Source organism: Chiloscyllium plagiosum, chromosome 26 (assembly GCF_004010195.1).
Source record: "Chiloscyllium plagiosum isolate BGI_BamShark_2017 chromosome 26, ASM401019v2, whole genome shotgun sequence".
NCBI classification, from domain to species: Eukaryota; Metazoa; Chordata; class Chondrichthyes; order Orectolobiformes; family Hemiscylliidae; genus Chiloscyllium; species Chiloscyllium plagiosum.
This window is the reverse complement of record NC_057735.1, coordinates 8,706,966-8,726,856: the sequence shown is the minus strand read 5'-3', so window position 1 is coordinate 8,726,856 and position 19,891 is coordinate 8,706,966. Positions and strand designations below refer to the sequence as shown.

The window sequence follows — 19,891 nt, the reverse complement described above, 5'->3', positions numbered from 1 at the left end:
AAAGTCTGTCTCTCTCAGCCTTGAAGATATGTAATCACCCAGCCTCGACAATTCTGCGGTAAAGAATTCCACAGCTTCACTAGCCTCTGAGAGACGAAATTCCTCCTCATCTCTGTCTCAAATATGTGACTCCTTGCTTTGAGATTGTGCCCTCTGGTCCTAGGCTGTCCCACAAGGACAATCAACCTTTCTGCATCCACCTTGTCAAGTTCCTCCAGAATCTTGTGTATATCGAGAAGGTTGCCCCTCATTCTTCTAAATTCCAATGTGTACACTCCGAATCTACTCAACATCTCCTGATAAATTTGTCCCTCCATTCCTGATATCAGTTGAGTGAATCTTTTCTGGACTGCCTCCAACGTCGGTATATTTTGCCTTAGATAAAGGACCCAAAGCCATTCACAGTATTCCAACTGTGATCTGAGTGTTGCTTTGTATGTTTACAGCAAAACCTCCCTACTTTTATATTCCATTCCTTTTGAAATAAAGTTCAGTTTGCCTGCCCTGTCACCCACTGAACTTGGGCAGTCAAATTGGTAAGGTAAAAACAATGACTGCAGATGCTGGAAACCAGATTCTGGATCAGTGGTGCTGGAAGAGCACAGCAATTCAGGCAGCATCCTGCCTGAATTGCTGTGCTCTTCCAGCACCACTGATCCAGTCAAATTGGTGTGGAACTGAAGTCACAGATAGTTGTGGACCAGGTAAGGATGCCAGGCTTCTTGCCCTGAAGAACTTGGTGAACCATTTCCATTTTGGGTCAGTTTGACAGCTTTCTGGTTACTCTTGATGCCAGCTCTTGATTTTCTTTTTTTAATTGCAAATTAAACTAAATTCTCAAAACTTCTGTCATGGGATTTGAACTGGTATGCTGTTGGGTGTTCTACTGCCCAGGTTTCAACGTTGCAGCAACATAATCACTACAACATCATACCCACTCTCAAAAACATTGTACAGCTGTGACTATAGACAGTTTGACTATCTTTGGGAAAATCAGGTTGGAAATTTGCAGAATGTTTCCCCAAATTAAAGGGGGACATGATGTTCAGTAGAGAATTTCTACGCAATCTTCATGTCAAAAAGGGTCTCCTGCTCATATTGATTTATTATTATTGTCACGTATACCCAGATACAGTGAAAAGTATTGTATTATGTGCTAACCAGACAGATGATACCTTACATGAGTACATCAGGATTTGAGTATGTCTCATTTCCCTGTGATCCTAATGCATGGAGGTGGAAGGCTATAGTTACAAAACACATTCACCACAATTGAACGAGCCACTAATTTGAGTTTTTCTGTTGTTTTGGCAGCACTGGGATGAAGTACGAAATAAAATCTACTTTGGAACTGAACCACACGAGCAATCATAAACAACTGATTAAACCCGACTCAGATCGGGTTCAAAGTGAAATGGATGGGTTCGAAAGATGCGACAGGAAGAGTGAGCAGAAGGACTCGAGCAATGAGCCAACAGCCAAGGTCAATGGTGTGACGGTACAGGAAGTGCCCTTTGACACCAATAGCCCTGGTCCAGAGCTGAGAACTCAACCAGGGCACGAGAGGCCTGTGCAACCCAATGGGCACAACTGGCAACACGCTTCCCCTGGTAGACCCAGCGAGGAGTACTTACAACAGGACGGGATGAATACAGTGCATCGAAGGGGCTTTGTCCCACGTACTAACACTGAGAAAATGGCACAACGTCAATCCTCGTTGACTCAATTGCAACAGTGGGTTAACATGCGCAGATCCGCACTCCCACAGGACGAACTGAGGAGGTGAGAGGGCATGTCTAAAACCCGACGTTAAATCTCAGTCATTTGCAGAATGTGGGCATCACTGGCAAAGCCATTCATGACCAATCAGTTTGGGGAGATGTACCAAATAATAAAGAAGTTCCTTGTGGCCAGAGTTTATAGGCCCCCTGACAGTAGCCATATTGTAAAACCGAGTTTATGGGAAGAAATAAATGGGGCATGTAAGAAAGGGACCACGGTAATCATGGGTGACTTTAATCTATTCTATAGATGGAGAGAAACAGATTGGCAAAGGTCTCCTGTAAAATGCTTTAATAGTATTTTCAGGTCAGTTTCTTAAAGTACGTTCTAGAGTGTATCAAAGATCGGGCTAATCTGGAGCTGGCAATACACATTGCAACAAGGTAAATCAATTAGCTCATGCTAAAGGAGCCTTGAGGTGAGATTAGATTAGACTAGATTCCCTACAGTGTGGAAACAGGCCCTAGAGCCCAACAAGTCCACACCGATCCTCCGAAGAGTAACCCACCCAGACCCATTCCCCCATCCTATATTTACCCTTAACTAACTCACCTAACACTTTGGGCAGTTTAGCATGGCCAATTCACCTGACCTGCACATCTTTTGGATTGTGGGAGGAAACTAGAGCACCTGGAGGAAACCCATGCAGACACGGGGAGAATGTGCAAACCCTACTCAAACAGTCACCCGAGGCTGGAATCGAACCTGAGACCCTGGCACTTTGAGGACACAGTGCTAACCAGTGAGCCACTGTGCCACCCCACAATAACAAATCACAGTCGAGCTTTATGTTAATGAGTTTTGAGAAGATTTGTAGCTCAGGTTGAGGTTCTGGATGTAAGTTTGCTCGCTGAGCTGGAAGGTTCATTTTCAGACATTTCGTCACCATACAAGGTAATATAATCAGTGAGCCTCCAGTGAAGCACTGGTGTTATAATACACTTTCTATTTACGTGTTGAGGTTTCCTTGTGTTGGTGATGCCATTTCCTGTTCCTATAAAGAACAGGAAATGACATCAGTACAGAAAATGACATCACCTCAGGAAATGCCATCACCAACCCAAGGAACCCTAAACACATAAATAGAAAGTGGGTCATAACACCAACACTTCACTGGAGACTCACTCATGATGTTACCTAGTATGATAATGAAACATCTGAAAATGAATCTTCCAACTCAGCGAGCAAATTTACATTCAGAATTTTAAGTTTAGTTTGAAAGGGTCAAGTGTGGGTCATGACTAGTGTTGTAAACCAAAATAAAGGTAAATCTGAGGGTATGAAGGCAGAGGTGAACTGGGAAATTAGGTTAGAAGTGAGGAGAGGAGAGTTACCAGTGGCACATTTTTGAGATTTCTTAATAATTCTCATCAAAGATTGAACTCAGTGAGAAGGAAAGACTGTTTGTTTGAGAAGGATTCATGGCTAAGTAAGGAAGGAAAGGGTAATATTAAATTGAAAGGAACACTACACATCTGCAAAGATTTGTGGTAGGTTAGAGGATTGGATTAACTAAGAATCAGCAAAGAATGACTAATAAGATAATTAAGATGCGGATAGCAGAGTATAAAAGAAAGCTAGTTAGTAATATACCAACAGACAGTAAGAGTTCCTAGAGTAGTTTGATAGGAAAGGAGTAACAAAGGCCTCTGCAGAGATGGTTTGGGAAATTTATAATGGAAAACAGAGGAAGAATGGAAACTTTAAACGGATAATTTGTGCCTGTTGGTATAGTCTGTCTTCCATTGAAATTAAAAATCTAGAGGTAACAGGGAGAGATGAACTTAAGCCAGTCACCATCACCAGGAAAACAGTGCTAGGAAAACCAAGGTAACATCTCCATAGTTTCAGCTATCCATTACTAGAGACAGGTGACTGAAGGTGGTTTAACCTGTGGGTCACCACACCTTGGGTGAGTGACAAGCTTGAGAAAGGTAGGACTTTCATGGTGACCTCAGCCAATGTGGGAATAAAACCTATGGTGTTACAATGTGTCACAAATCAACTGTCTAGCCAACTGAGCTAAGCTAGTCCTTTAAATAGTTAGATTTTATGAAGTGAATTGAAGGCGGACAGGAAAGTAAAATGTGAGAGGGGTTTAGGCAGGGAATTGGAACTTAGGTGTTGATAGCACATCGAATGCCTTGCCAGACCAACAGTGATGGGACTAGAATCTGGTATTGTCTTAAAATGGAAACTGACCAATGCTATGTAGAATTACACAAAGTTTTACAGAGATAGCTATTAGGCCCTATGACCCATGCTACTGTCCATGTGACTTACTTCCCACTCTACCATCTAACTCAATCAATGCTACATTTCACTCCTTTATTTATCAAAACATCTCCTTAAATGGTCTCAGGACCTGAAACATTAATTCTGTGAAATAACTCCACAGAGGCCAGTATCCAAGACCCCCTTTATTTATACATGGAGGGTCCTTGATACTGATCCAACTTTCTCGGAGCCAACTCTGAGTGACAGCATATCTGACACCCATGTTTTAATATGTCAGTCAGGGCACCCTGAGCGGGTCAGATTAACAGCTTCAATCAGGGAACTCATATTCTATGAGGTCCACCTGGCTGACCTCATTCCAGTTACTACACCTTGCTTTCTCTCTACAGATGCTGCCAGACCTGCTGAGTTTCCCAGCAATTTCTGTTTTTGTTTTTCTTTAAATGAATCTATATTAGTCACTTCAACCAGCATGGTGGTAAGGTACAGTTCTATCAATTGTTGAAACTTTATTGCTGGAACAGCACTGCAGGTCAGGCAGCATCCAGGGAATGTCCTGAAGAAGGGCCTGTGCCCGAAACGTCGAATCTCCTGTTCCCTGGATGCTGCCTGACCTGCTGTGCTGTTCCAGCAATAAAGTTTCAACTTTGATCTCCAGCATCTGCAGACCTCACTTTCTCCTCACAGTTCTATCAATTCCCTACATAAAGAAATTTCTCCTGAATTCTTGATTCCAATCATTAGTGACTTTCTTATCCTCATGTCCCTTAGTTTTTGGATTAATCCTCTTGTGGAAACATCTCTTTTAATCTACCTAATAAAATATTTTATCAATTTGATGACCTGTACTATCACTGCTGAAAAATAGCAACATGTTGTCAAAGCCTTTCATCTTGCACTCATCAGGACAGAATTGCAAGAATGCCAAATCTCAAAGAGAACAACAATTTATACTGCATGAGGAAAGAGTCCTGTTTGGGTGTCATGGAGAATGTATTGGGGAACAGTTTACTGCCAAGCTGATGTTTAACTTGAAACCAGGCAGCTCAACTGTGATTGGTCAAGTCATTGCCATTGGGAATGCATCAGGGAAGGGCTGTCCTGTAAGCTTCTGTTTGTTTGAATAAGGCACTTTGCATGGATTCTCAACCTTTTCTTTTATAGAGAATAAGATCCCAGCCTATTCATTCTCTCCTGATGGTCAGAACCTTTCAGTTATGTCATCATTCCTATAGATTTAGTTTGCACCTTCTCCAGTGTCTTTATATCTTCTTCATAATATCGAGTTAGGGTTATAATATAGAGACCAGAACAAAGCATGGTATTCCAGAGTGGACTAACCAACGTTCTGCATATGTTTAACAAAACCTCTCTACTTTGGGATTCAGCTCCTCCTGAAATGGACTTATATTTGACGTTTATTGCCTTCCCGTGTTGGGAATTTAAACATCTGTGTCCAGCAACATGCTTGGAGACTGATTTAAATTGGTTTTCCAAACTGTTTTATGCTCTAGAATTTCCAATAATTGTTTTAATGACCATGTCTGATCATGATCCCTGGGTGGTGATAAATATATATACTTCGGAGAGAGGCCAAATTCTTGAAATAGTAGGTTGCTGGTTCACTGGCTGTACCCGGAGCAATCAGACGAGATAAGTCCATTGCACAAAACCATCTCGCTCAACAGTTAGCTGAGAAAAGTTGAGGAGATTGGATGAAGGCAGTTGGATGTTACAGACACCACCATAGGGCTCAGTAGGAGCTCAGTGGGATAGGGAAGAGACAGTCACCTCATACTACTGTTTCTGATTGCTATCCAAAGCTGAGCGTGTGTCTGTGTGGGTACAAAATCGAAAGCATAATTAGAATCCCTACATTGTGTAAAGAGGCCATTCAGCCCATCGAGTCTGCACTGACCCTGCAAAGAGCGTTCCACCCAGATCCAGCCCCATACCCAAGTAGATAGGCAGGAGGCTGGAAGAGCACAGCAAGCCAGGCAGCGTCAGGAGGTGGAGAGGTCGAAGTTTTGGTCTGAACAAGGGTTTTACCTGAAACATTGACTTCTCCACCTCCTGATGCTGCCTGGCTTGCTGTGTTCTTCCAGCCGCCTGCTTGACTACCTTGGATTTCAGCATCTGTGGTGTTTTTGTCCCTACCCTATTACTCCACATTTCCCATTGCTAATTCATCTATCCTCCACTTCTCTGGACACTACAGGGCAATTTTAGCATGGCCAATCCATCTAGCCTGCAAACTTTACACTGGGAAGAACCAGAGCACCTGGAGGAAGCCCACACAGAGACTGGGAGAATATGCAAACTCCACACAGACAGTCTCCCAAGACTGAAATCAAATCTGGGTTCCCGACGCCATGAGGCAGCAATGCTAACCACTGAGCCACTATGCTACCTTCCCCGTGCTGAAAATTTGATCATTTCCTGTTGGAATGGCAGAAACAGTGAGTGGGGTGGGGGGTAGTGAAATGAAAAACCATGCCTCTCTTTGCCATTGTAACTACAAGGAATATCCACGGTGGTCAGAGTTCTGAAGAAGGGTCATTGGACCTGACCTGTTAACTCTGCTTTCTCCCACAGATGCTGCCAGACCTACTGAGTTTCTCCATCAAGTTCTGGTTTGTTTCTAAATTGGTCACCTGTGGCACTGATGATATCTCTTTTTTTCAGCTCTCAGGTATATCACACGCCAACCAGAGATGCGCCAGAGTATTATAGACTGCTATCGCCCTATTACCAAGATGAGTACTTGCAGTTTTTACAGCCTGGTACACGGCCGGACAGTATTTGTTCTGTGCCAGCTTATGACAGAATGATAGCGCGGTGGTCAATCGACGAGCGACAGTCGGCGTTTCTGCCGAGGGATTGGCAGGACCGGCGGGCATACAGTGGGCAGGGGTCGCCCGTGTGGCATGGTGCACAGCCGGCATACACCCATGAGGTCGACAACATCACCAGCACAATGCGGAGGATGTCCCTGCAGCCCCGTTCCCGCTCCGTACCTCGCTCACCATCCCAAGGACCCCTCGTGGTGAATCGGGTCTACTCTCCGGTGAGGTCTCCAAGCGCCCGGTTTGATAGGTTGCCGCCCCAAAGGGACGAAGTGTTTGGCCATCCAGCCTACACGCTGCGCCGGTCTCGCAGTGCAAAGGTAACTCACCTCACAGTCCACACTTTGAATGGTCTGATTAAATATATACACAACGTCCCTATGATTAATTCACTGCATGCCGGCATCATTGAGGATAGGCTAAACCCTACTCAAACTGTCCTCATAAGACAGTCCCTCCAGACCCGGGATAAACCAAGAGGATGAATCTTTTGTGAACTGCTTCCAGTATATCTTTTCATAGATCAGGGGCCCAAAACTGTTTAGAGCATCCCAGCAGTGTTCTGACGAGAGCCTTTGTAGAATTTAGTTACATAATTATATAGTTCTGTATGTGCGCCTTGCGTTGCATTCCTAATTGCCTTTGAACAGCAAAGGTGAAAGTGAGTACTGCAGATGCTAAAGATCAGAGTCTAGATTGGAGTGGTGCTGGAAAAGCAGAGCAGGTCAGGCAGCATCGGAGGAGCAGGAAAATCAACGTTTCGGGTAAAAGCCCTTCAGGAAAAATGAACAGCAAAGGCAAGTCGGCTAAATGGACTGTGTCTGGGCTGTAATTTCTATGTTGCCTCCTGCAAAAGACTTTTTCTTACTCAAAGGGTGGCATGGTGGCTCAGTGGTTAGCACTGCTGCCTCACAGTGCCAGGTACCCGGGCTCAATTCCAGCCTCGGGCGACAGTCTGTGTGGAGTTTGCACGTTCTCCCTGTGTCCGTGTGAGTTTCTTCCAAAGACATGCAGACTGGGTGGATTAGCCATGGGGAATGCATGATGATAGGAGAAGGGAGGGTAAGTGGGTCTGGGTGGGGTGCTCTTCAGAGGGTCATTGTGGACTGCATGGGCTGATTGGCCTGTATCCACACTGTAGGGATCCTAAGAAGTTTTTATACCATCCTATAATTTGAGAGTGCAGGAGGGATTTGGAAAGATATTCATTCATGGAACAAACTTTCACAGCTCTGTCCCTTACAGCCAATGAATTCCTTTTGAACTCGCTGTTGTACAAACATGACAGGCAATTTGTGCACAGCATGATCCCAAACCAGCAATGTGGTAGTAACCAGGTAGTCTGCTTTATTGATGTTATTTGAGTGAAGATGTTGTGAAGATGCTGCTGTCGCTCTTCAAAATATGATCTGTTCTATCCACCTGAAAGAGCTTGGATGAACATTGTTGTGAAAGGTGGTATCAGTGACAGTGTAGCACTCCCTCTGCACAGCATTGCATTGCTGCTTCAACGTAAGTTGTACACCTAATTTCTCTTGAGTAGGAACTCAAAACTTCTAATTCAAACAAGAATGCTCTCAACAATGTTCGATTATTTCACAATATTTCTTTTCAAGCTGATGCATTCATTCCAAATGTCTATACGGCTTAATTTAGATTAAATGTCCCTGGGACACTGGCGCTCTGAGGCGGCAGTGCTAACCACGGTGCTGCCGTGCCCAACTGAGGAGTTGGCTTGGTGGTAACTTTTGGCACCCTGAATTTTCGAGTGTCAAGGCCTGCCATTTGCTGAGAACCTCACACACACTGACCTGCCAGCTCTTAATGGGTGAAATGACAAGTTTTCTTAGTCGGAGGGGAGGGGAATTTGCATGTTAGTCTCCACCAGAAACTCACCCTCAGCAAAAGGGAACATTCTGCCCATGTGTGTGGCCCAGGGAAGCACAGCAAAGGACTCTTTACGTTGCAAGGTCCCTGAGGGTTCAGAATTCAATATACGTGGGAGTTTCAGTTCAGCTTTCTAGGATTAATAAGAAAAGAAACTGACTTGATCCAGGCAGTTGTTTATTGTGACAGAGGGTTCAAATAATGGTGAATGCAAGTTAAAGATTAAGACGTCAACTATAGAAATGGAAATTAAATGGAATAGTTCCAACACTTCTATTTATGTAGTTCCTTGTCAGAGAGAGGAAAAAAGATATGAGGATGCTTTTCATGAAAGGTTTGCATACCAAGTTTGCAGGAAAGGAGATGGAAGTGAGCAGCACAATGGAGTTGATTACATTGCAGTTCGTGACAGGGTTAGAATGTGAAGGCGATAGGTTTCAATGGGAAAAATACAATGGGAAGGTTCAACAATTAGAAAGAAATGTGTCTGTTTCTTTAGGTCTTTCTAAATATTTCGATATTACGTAGGAATAGAAGATGAGGAGGAGGCCATTTAGCTCCATGTGTCACGCAGTGAGATCATGGCTTACCTATGACTGACCTCCATACACTTACCATTACCCCATATCCCGTTATACCCTGGGGATAACAAAACTGTATCAATCTCCATTTTAAACTTAGCAATTGATCTGACATCAATTGCAATTTTCAGAAGAGAATTCTAAATTTCTCCATCCTTTTCTGTCTCGCAATGTTTCTAATTGCTCTCCTGAAATTTCTGGCTCCAATTTTTAGACTCTACCTCTTAGTGCTAGATTCACAATCAGTGGAAAAAGTGTCTCAAAACAAATAATACTGGAGATCACAGTGGGTCAGGCAGCATCCGTGGAGAGTGAGCAAGCACACTAGATGATTCTTCATCAGCGCTGACATGAGTGTGGAGGGGGCAACATTTATGAAATAGTGGGGTCGCGTGCTGGGGGAGAAATGGTGCTGTTCGTGCAGATTAAGTCACAGAGTCATAGAGATGTACAGCACGGAAACAGACCCTTCGGTACAACTCATCCATGCCGACCAGATATCCCAACCCAATCTAGTCCCATTTGCCAGCACTTGGCCCATGTCTCTCTAAACACTTCCTATTCAGATACCCATCCAGATGCCTTTTAAATGTAGCAATTGTATCGGCCTCCACCACTTCCTCTGGCAGCTCATTCCATACACACACGAAATGTGTGAAACATTTGCCCCTTAGGCCCCTTTTATATCTTTCCCTTCTCACCCTAAACCTATGCCCTCTAGTTCTGGACTCTGAGAATGGCAGAACCATAGTGGGTCTAACTGCCAAACAGGAAAGAAGACATAGTCTCACTGGAGTGGGGGAAGGGGAGAGAGGACATGGTGACAGAGAATGTAACAAATATAGCTAAAACAAAGGGAAGAAATGGGAGTCACGTCAGCTCTGATAACGAGTCATCTGGACTCGAAACGTCAGCTTGCTCTCTCTCCATGGATGCTGCCTGACCCGCTGTGATCTCCAGCATTTTTTGTTTTCAGTACAGATTCCAGCATCTGCAATAGTTTTCTCCTACAAAATAGTGTCTCTCTCTATCTACCCTACCTGTCCCCCTTAATGTTTTGAAACTTGAGTCAAACATTTTAAATTCCAGGGTATACAACTTCATTTTGTGTAATTTTTTTATAATTTTGCTAAATCTATAAGGTACTCCTTCTAAAGTAAAGTGAAATTAGAGATTATCAGATCAGCCATAGACCTCAAAGGGCTGAATGGCCTACTTCTGTTCCTATGCCTTGTGGTCAGATGATCCTTCCTAAGGTGTAATGCCCAGAAAAGATCATTGTTTTCCAGGGGCTGGCGGAGACCCTACCCAGCCCCAGCATAAAAAAAACATTGCCTGGGCAAGCTCATTCCCACTTCGACAGCTTGCTGTGCTCAGGTTTAACCCTCAAGGAGTGATAGATCCAGCTCATCACCTCTGGATAAGTGATACATTTGCAGGTTGTAACAGCATCACCATCATACTGGAACAAGAAACAGGATTAAAGAAACCTTAAAATTCACAAAGTCATCAGTTCTGCTTGTTGGACTCTGTAATGCACAGTTAACAACACTTCACTTAATTAAAAAAAAGTTCCAAGCCTCTTCACAGGAGTATTTGCAAACATAATTAACATTCATCTTGTTAGTTAGGCATTTCCAAGGAAATCAGACTCTGTGCATCAGCTGTTGTTGGTGGTGAGTTTTATTAAAGCTTTTTCCTGTTTGTTTCTAGCAATACGACTACTCCGGAGACAGGAGACTGTCTGGACTGCAGCCATATCACTTCACTGCCTCTCGCTCAATGCAGGACAGAATGGTAAGTTCTGAAAATGACTTGCAATGTAAATTCATTTGGATTCATGCAAGAAAACTGTAATAAGCAAATGATAGAAGGGGATGTCATAAACCATAACTTCTGGACTCTCCATGTATTGCAAAATTTCTGGCACATTGACGTTTGGCATGTTTGATTCCCCGACAATATTTTCTTGGCTTATTCTGTAGTTAGTTCTAACCTGGAAGCACTACCTACAATTCATAGGGAATGGTTCCTGTTGCTGATTCATTTTTGGATATTGATTACAGTGAAAATTCACATCTTTGGACGTAGCTTTAGGTTTCTATTTGCAGGACCTTGACAACAAGGCCTAGATTCTGCTAAGATCCAAGAATACAAATGCCCCAAGCAATGAAATTCTTCATCAGTACCCTCTAAACCTGTGAGCTTTACCACCTGGAAAGGCAAGTGTGGCAGATGTATTGAAAAACCCACCATCTGCAAGTTCCCCTCCAGGATCCCCTCACCCAGACTTGGAGCGAGATCACTATTCTTTCACTTTCACTGAGTCAGAGTCTTGGAAATTCCTCCCTAACAGAACTGGGGTGGGGGGAGGGGGCTTGCTATTCCCCATGGCCTGCAGTGCAAGTAGGGTGGTTCACCATCATCTTCTCACGGACATTAAGGAACGGACAACAAATATTGCCCTGACTAGCGATACTCACATCCCATGAACAGTTTCTTTCCACTCATTCACAGTATGTGGATGTTGCTGGCCAGGCCAGCATTTATTGCCAGTCCCTAATTTCCCAGAGGGCCATTGGTCTGGAGTCACATGTTGGCCAGACCAGGTAAGGAAAGCAGATTTCCTTCCCTAAAAAGACTTTGCTGATCGCAATCAGTTTTGCCTGACAATTGACAATAGTTTCATGGTCATCATTAGACTCTTAATTCAGATTTTTATTGAATTCAAACTCCACCATCTGCCAAAGCAAGATTTGAACCTGTGTCTCCAATAAGATGCCTGGGTCGCTAAGTTAATAATTAGTGATAATGCCAGTAGGTTATCATGAGACTGATATGGGACATAAACACCAACTCAAATCCAATGGGCTGCACTGCTTGCGTGCGTGCTGTAAATTTTATATAATTCTCAGCAAATGAGAGTAGCGCACTAATCAGTAAATCATGAAATATTTATTTTCCTTTTGACCACTGAAACTTTATCCCAGCTGTATTGACTGACTGTTGCAAACACCGATTCTTTTGCCACCGTCTGACAGGAAGTGTCCAGCGAGATGGTTCCACTCCTATCTGTCTAAACCCTTGTAGAAACGTTATAATCCATTTCAATCACCCCTTCATTTCCCCCCACTCCATCCTGCCAATCAAGATGAAGTTTGGAAGTCTCAACAATTTATTCCGAGGCTACCAGAAGAAAAAATTGTGCAATAGTCACGAGGAACCACTGCTCTCTATGGATAAACCCATCTTACCGCCGCTCCCAAACTCTACCAGTGACACTTTAAAAGTTGCCAGTGCATCGGTATGCTACCATTGCTGGGCCAAAAATCAAGGTACCCCTGACATTTTTTAATCCCTGATACCAGCAGCATACTTACTGTCAGGCGTGCTTTTCTGACCTGTGTAGCTGACACTTCAGTTTGTTCGATTCCCCTGAAACAGATGTTTACAACAGAATAAAGCTGCTGTGTAGCTATGAGACATTTTCACTGTAGAGTCACACAGATCAATTCAATATGTCAGCCTGTTATATTTTTTGAAAACTGAAGTACAAAATGGTTTGGTCCTTTACTCATGACATTGTGGGTGTAACAGAGGACAGTTTGAAGTTACTGGGTTAGAACATAATTGAAAGAGCAAAGAACAAAGACAACAGTAAAAGTTGACCAATGTCTTTCTCCTTCATTTATTCTTAGAACGTGAGTGTCACTGACAAGTCCATCATTTGTTATCCATCTATCTGATCACCTTTGTCAACTTTTACAGTTTGGTACAACTCAGTTGTTTGGCAGACCATTTCAGAGGGCAGTTAGGGTCAATAACATCACTGTGGGACTGGAGTCACATTAGTCCAGACTTGAGGCAAGTTAGTGAAGAAAGAGCACTTTTACAGCCATCCAGAATTCCCATGTTAGTGGTTAGTGAGACTAGCATTTTATTCCAGATTATTTTTTTCATTAAATTAAAAATCCTCCAATTACACCAAAATTGGAGGTTTAGTGGACAGCCAAGAAGGTTACCTTAGATTACAATGGGACCTTGATTAGATGGGGCAATTGGCTGAGGAGTGGCAAATGGACTTTAGATAATTGTGAGGTGCTGCATTTTGGAAAAAGAAATCAGTGCAGGACTTATACACTTAATGGTAAGGTTCTGGGGAGTGTTGCTGAACAAAGAGGTCTTGGAGTGGAGGTTCATAGAAAGTGGAGTTGCAGGGTAGATAAGATAGTGAAAAACCCATTTGGTATGCTTTCCTTTTGGGAGGTCATATTGTGGATGCACAGGACTTGGTTAGGCCACTGTTGGAATATTGCGTGCAATTCTGGTCTCCTTCCTTTCGGAAAGATGTTGTGAAACTTGGCAGGGTTCAGAAGAGATTTACAAGGATGTTGCCAGGGTTGGAGGATTTGAGCTATAGGGACAGTCTGAATAGGCTGGAGCTGTTTTCCCTGGAGTGTCAGAAGCTGAGGGGTTACCTTATAGAGGCTTACAAAATTCTGAGGTGCATGGATAGAATAAATAGACAAAGTCTTTTCCCTGGGGTGGGAAGTCCAGAACGAGAGGGCATTGGTTCAGGGTGAGAGGGGAAAGATATATAAGAGGGACCTAAGGGGCAACGTTTTCACACAGAGGGTGGTACATGTATGGAATGAGCTGCCAGAGGAAGTGGTGGAGGCTGGTACAATTACAGCATTTAAAAAGCATTGGGATAAGTATATGAATAGGAAAGGTTTAGAGGGATATGGGCCAAGTGCTGGCAAATGGGACTAGATCAGATTAGGTTAACTGGTCGGCATGGTTGGACCAAAGGTCTGTTTCCGTGCTGTACGCCCTTTTGTCCCTATGCTGTGGTACGGCATTGAACCCGTGTCAGAAATGAATTATCCAAGTGTGTGGATTATTAGTCTAGTAACATTACCAGCGTGCTATTGTTTCCTCTGTTTTAAATAATTACAGAGTGCCTTCACACAGAAAGATGTCCTAAGATGCTTCACAGCAAATGTGTGCAAAACGTTGAGGAGAAATAGTTTAAAACATGATTGAAGAAAGACGTTTAAAGGAGTCCCATAACCATGGAGTTTGGAAGGATTTAGGGATCAAGTTACAAAAGTTTGGTGGGATGCAGGGATTGTGATGATTAATATAGTGAAATGGAGGGATGACTAACACATGGTATCAGAGAACCAGAATTCACGGGCTGGGAGCGATTGACGTGCAAGGTTATGGAAAGGTTCTGAAGGTGAGGATTTTGAGTTTGAAGCATTGAGTAGCAGGGAGCCAGCTGAAATTGTTGAGAATAGGTATGATGGGAGAAGGAGAGCTGGAGAATGGATAATGCTAGACAGCAGAGTCTCAAGCCTAAGTCTTAGTTAAGACTCAGGTCTGTAACTAAAATCAGATTCAGTTACTCCAGCCATGTTAATGGGCGGCACAATGGTTCGTACCGCCAGGGACCTGGGTTTCATTCCAGCCTCGGGTGACTGTCTGTGTGGAGTTTGCACATTCTCCCCGTGTCTGTGTGGATTTCCTTCAGGTGCTCCGGTTTTCTCCCACAGTCCAAAGATGGGTGGGTGAGATGGGTTGACCGTGGCAAATTACCCAGAGGGTCCAGGGATGTGCAGACAAGGTGGGTTTGCCATGGGAAATGCAGAGTTACAGGGATAGGGTAGGGGGTGGGTCTGTATCGGATACTTTTCAGAGGGTGGTTGTGGAGCTGATGGGATGAATGGCCTGCTTCCGCACTGTAGGGATTCTATGTTTTATTATCAAGATTGAAAATCCATGCTGAATTCTTCTCATAGTTTAACAGTGAAAGCTTGAACTTCTTTTGGGCGGCACGGTAGCACAGTGGTTAGCACTGCTGCTTCACAGCGCCAGAGACCCGGGTTCAATTCCCGCCTCAGGCGACTCTCTGTGTGGAGTATAGTTTAACAGTGAAAGCTTGAACTTCTTTTGTCCCAGCTGCAGTCAATATGTCATGAAAATACAATATTTTGGCTGTTGCCCTTTAGGAACAGAGGATCAAACATTAGTTACTGGACAAGACGTTTGTCTTTTTACATGTGCCTGAGGAGCTGCTGTGCAGTGAGTTTGGACCAAGCTTGCAAGCCTCAAAGAGTGAAAATCTCTTTTGTCTCCTTAACAATTGGCATGTCACATAGTTTTAACAGTAGCTCATCTGCAGCTAAGATTTGGTTCTGACCCCTATGCTGCATGACTTGTAGAATAAGTAGTTGCAGTTCTACACATTAAGACTGCCGACATCAGCTGTATTCCATGCCAGCATTCACTGAGGACCAGTACAATTAATCTTAACTTGGGTCTGGGAGTAATAACCATTAGTCACTATTGTCCTCTGGGAAAATGAGTGAGTGTATTTGATCCTTGAGGATAAGATTGGACCCAACTGAGAGGTCATCCACAGTCATCTGGAACCATATTCCAGTAGGATTCAGGGCTTGGGAGATAAATTGTATTGTCCATCCCTACATTCTCCTCCTCAAACTATCCTCCTTGTATTCTCAACTGTTCCACATCATGGAATGTTGACTTCACTAGCTCGACCAGCATTTATTGAACTGAGTGGCAGTGAAAAGACACGACGCTGGATAGACTTGGATTGTTTTCCTTCAAGTAGAGAGTACTGATGGGTACATGATTTGAGGGGTATAAACTGATGAGGGATATAGATGGGGGAGACAAGAAGGATCTTTTCCTCTTGGTGGAGCGATCAATGATGGGGGGATTAATTTTAAGGTAAGGGCCAGGAGGTTTAGAGTGGATTTGTGTAGACAATCTTTACCCAGAGGGTGGTGGGAATCTGGATCTCATGGCCTATAAGGGTGGTAGAGGCAGAAACTCTCATAACTTTGAAGAAGTATTTAGATGTACACTTGTGATGCCAACCCATACGAGGCATTGGGCCAAGTGCTGGGAAATGGGAGTTTTTGACCAGTGCAGACTTGATGTGCTGAATGGCCTTTTTCTGTGCTGTGACTCCATGCTGTGGGTCTGGATTCACATGTCAGAAAGGACAACAGATCTCCTTCCTATTGAATCAGATGGGTTTTTACAACAATTGACGATGGTTATTAATGTCCAGATCTTAATTGAATTCCAAATTCACCACCTCCCACAGTAGGACTCAAACCCATATCCTCAGAACATCAGAACGGGATCTGGATTCATAGGTCATTAACATTACCACTAAACCACCTTCCCCTAATGCTAACCTGGGCAAGCTCAGCTTTCCCATCGTGTTTATTCAACTTTCTTGACTTCAATAGTAGAACCTGCGGGGGGTTCATTTTATCATCATTGCATTCAATCTTCACTTTGTGCTTTAACCTTCCCTCAGCATCCTCTACTCTGTGTGGTGTAGATTTAGTGTCAGAGCTGAGGAGCTGGCGTGCACTCAGATGGGCTTAGAGCAGGTCTACCTGCCTCAAAGAGTTGGTTTAGGGATCAAGGGAACCTCTTTGGTCATTAAATGTCAATTTGGACAGTAAAACCATCTCCATTTTCCATAGAAGCCTTGCCTTCTTGCAGTGGAAGTAACAACTACACTTAGAACAGTCTGTGCAGCAGCATTTTTGAAATGGTCAGGTGCTGATGAGCAGCATTGGTAGATTCAGAGCTCTATCTTATTTACCGTATCCTTGGAGTATCACAGTGTCTAACTGGGCGCTTTTGAACTCTCTAACCATCTATTCCCTTTCTTCTGACTAACTATTTGTTTTCTTCTTCATTCTGTGCTGTCTAACTCTGCGACTCCTTTTACCTTGTGGCATAACAGGATGAAATTCTAGATCTTCAGTTACAAAGGAAGCTAGAATTTCTGGACCAGCAGGTGGGCCTTGATGTGTAAATCTGTCTTGGTGTCCATTCACATGAGTCAAACTGTCCTGGTGTCTATACCCATTGGCCACACTCTTTTGGTGTCTGTTTCCATTGGTCAAACCACCCTGATGTCTATTCCCATTGGTCAAGGATGAAGTGACAAGGTTGTGAATTGGACATTACCCTTGAGTCTGATCCATGTGAACTGGGAGTTCGAGTCAATGATACTTAAAGACCATGAGGAACAAGACTCAGAGAATGACACAACACAAGAGCCCATTCAGCACACCTCACCCACGCCACCAAGAGCCCATTCAGCACACCTCACCCACGCCACCAATTAATTACATGACTTTTTTTTTTAAAAAATCAAATCAACATTTTCACATAATTAAGTCATTATAAACTAGGGTGTAACACAGAAACAAGTTAGATGAAAAAAATCCAAGGGTAGTTTAGAAATGTCTGAAGAGGGTGTTTCATTTTATGTATACACAAAATACTCATAATTACTGAATAAAGTGACATTACAATTATTCCTGTAGAACAGTAATTAACATATAGGCATTGCCAAGGAGGATAAAACAAGCGTTAAGATTGTTAGTAGCAGATACATCTTCACATGTAAGATATTGAGTGAGCCTTTGACTGTTAGTTGTATTCTTGACTCCAAGTCAGCAGGTGGAGAAGGTCAAAACCCATTCCAGACAACCCTCACAGATGTATCTAAATCCTGGTTTCACAACCAGATATTGGTGCACAAACCTTCTCATTATTGGTTGTAGGAACTAACTGCCCTCTTAAAAATGGTGATGAACATTGAAGGAAGGTCCATGTCATGGGTTTTTCAACCAATGAATACTTTGTTGTTCTCCATTGATCAAACATAAAGATATTAAAGCAACAGCAAGAGTAATGATAAGTACAGTGTTAATGATTGAACTATTTCAGATCCACATGATACAACTAGATTCATGACACAACATGCTCCAGGAGACTATGTTCCAGCATTTTGCTCACGGACCAAGCTAATTAAAAAGGATTATTCAATAGCGATCAAACACACATCAAAAAAATGTAGTAATGGGAAGGCAATAAAAACATTAAAGGGATTTCTTTAGTGAGGAACAAACCATATCAAAGGGATTTTACTCCAGAGAGATGATCGAAATTAAGGGCTTGCCTCTTTGATAGGCTAAACAAAATTTAAATATTTGACGATTAATGTTGGGAATTATATTTTTTTGGGTTGCACTGTGAAGGTAGTGAACCTTGATACTTCTCCTTTGAGTATTTGTCTGTTTCTGTCTTCACCGACATCCTGATAATGCAGTCTGTAGTGTGTTCATCTCGTCAAAAGATCTTGTTGTTTACTATTGAATTTGTGTAAATCTTGTCAGAATCCCTGTAGAGAATTCAATAGAGTGTGATTAACCTCCCTCAACTTTCATACACAACACAGGATGCTTCAAATAATTGGTTTTCTGTAAATTGCCTGCTTTCTGTTCTGTGAATCTGTCCATTTTACATGCGCTTGCTGCTGTGACCGTTCGAGGCACTTAGACTCTGCTCAAGATTGTGTGTCTGAAATTATAACCATCAAGGAAAAAACAGTGCAGGTGGGGAGAGGTGACTACTCTCTAGAAAAAGACATCTGGATAACCTTAAAATTATGATATGAGTTTGATAGGGGAAATGCAGAGAAGACATTTCCACTTAGGAACAGGTATGTCTAGTGGTCATAATTATAAGATGACCACTAGTAAATTGAATTGGAAGTTCAGGAAAATACTCATTACCCATGAAAGAGTGCTTTGAGTTTGAAACCTGCATGAAATAGTTTAGACATATGGCATTGTCACACATAAGAGGAAGCTCGATTAATATCTTAGGGAGAAAGGAATAGAAAGATATGTTTTATAGATTAGGGTGAAGTAGAGTCAGAGAGACTGTATGATGCATTAATACGTAGCTAGACTAGATGGACTGAATGAGCTGTTTCAGTGATTAACCTCAGCAATACTATGCTTTTAAAAGGGGCATTTAGTCAGCCCTATCTTGGTATTTAAGGGGCTTGAGACCACACTCAAAGTCAAGTGCATAAAACCAAATCCCTGTCAACCTTGAGAAGCTCAGCTAATGTTAATGGGCTGGAACTTAGCGCCTTCTCTCTGAGAGCTCATCTTAAGAGTACAAATTTAAGAAAGCTGCGCATGTTCTAGAATGAGTAAACTCAAGTTATTCACAGCGTGGCTTTGGATTTACATTGATGCTGTTATCTCTGGCACACTGTTCTAATCTTACCAGTTACAGCCGCTGTCGCTTCTACTGTGCCAGGATTTACAACACAATCCTGCAGTGACTCTAAACCCTTGGTTCATTCTGAATATGAGCGCTGCGCTGCAGGATATTTTGGGATACGTTACTATAGTAAATGTGCTTTATGCCAAACATATTTTGAAGTGAAATTGTTGCTACATGTCCACAGGAAAGTATATGTTTAAAGTGAATGTTATGTTTGACTCATCCACTGCTCTGCAGTCAATATCTATGTTTGAAAACATGACTGGAATTGATGAGGTGATGTTGTTTTGTAGCACCATTTAATTTGAACTAAATCACCATCTTCCCTATTGATTTGCTGATGATTATGTTCAATCCCTGACCCTATAAAGCAATTAATTAATATAATGTTTTGAACAAACCTTGACTGAC

At 42.8% G+C, this 19,891-nt stretch overlaps 1 protein-coding gene across 8 annotated transcripts in view; it reads left to right on the top strand.

Moving 5' to 3' along the window:
- Nucleotides 1-19,891, top strand: part of plekha6 (pleckstrin homology domain containing, family A member 6) — a 330,961-nt gene that overhangs the window by 269,979 nt on the left and 41,091 nt on the right. For all 8 annotated transcript variants that reach the window (XM_043716433.1, XM_043716439.1, XM_043716436.1 and 5 more), the window contains 4 exons: nt 1,315-1,782; nt 6,706-7,186; nt 11,048-11,131; nt 17,133-17,186. In XM_043716433.1, the coding sequence (XP_043572368.1) occupies nt 1,315-1,782; nt 6,706-7,186; nt 11,048-11,131; nt 17,133-17,186 (1,087 nt within the window). The remainder of the gene's footprint in view (nt 1-1,314; nt 1,783-6,705; nt 7,187-11,047; nt 11,132-17,132; nt 17,187-19,891) is intronic.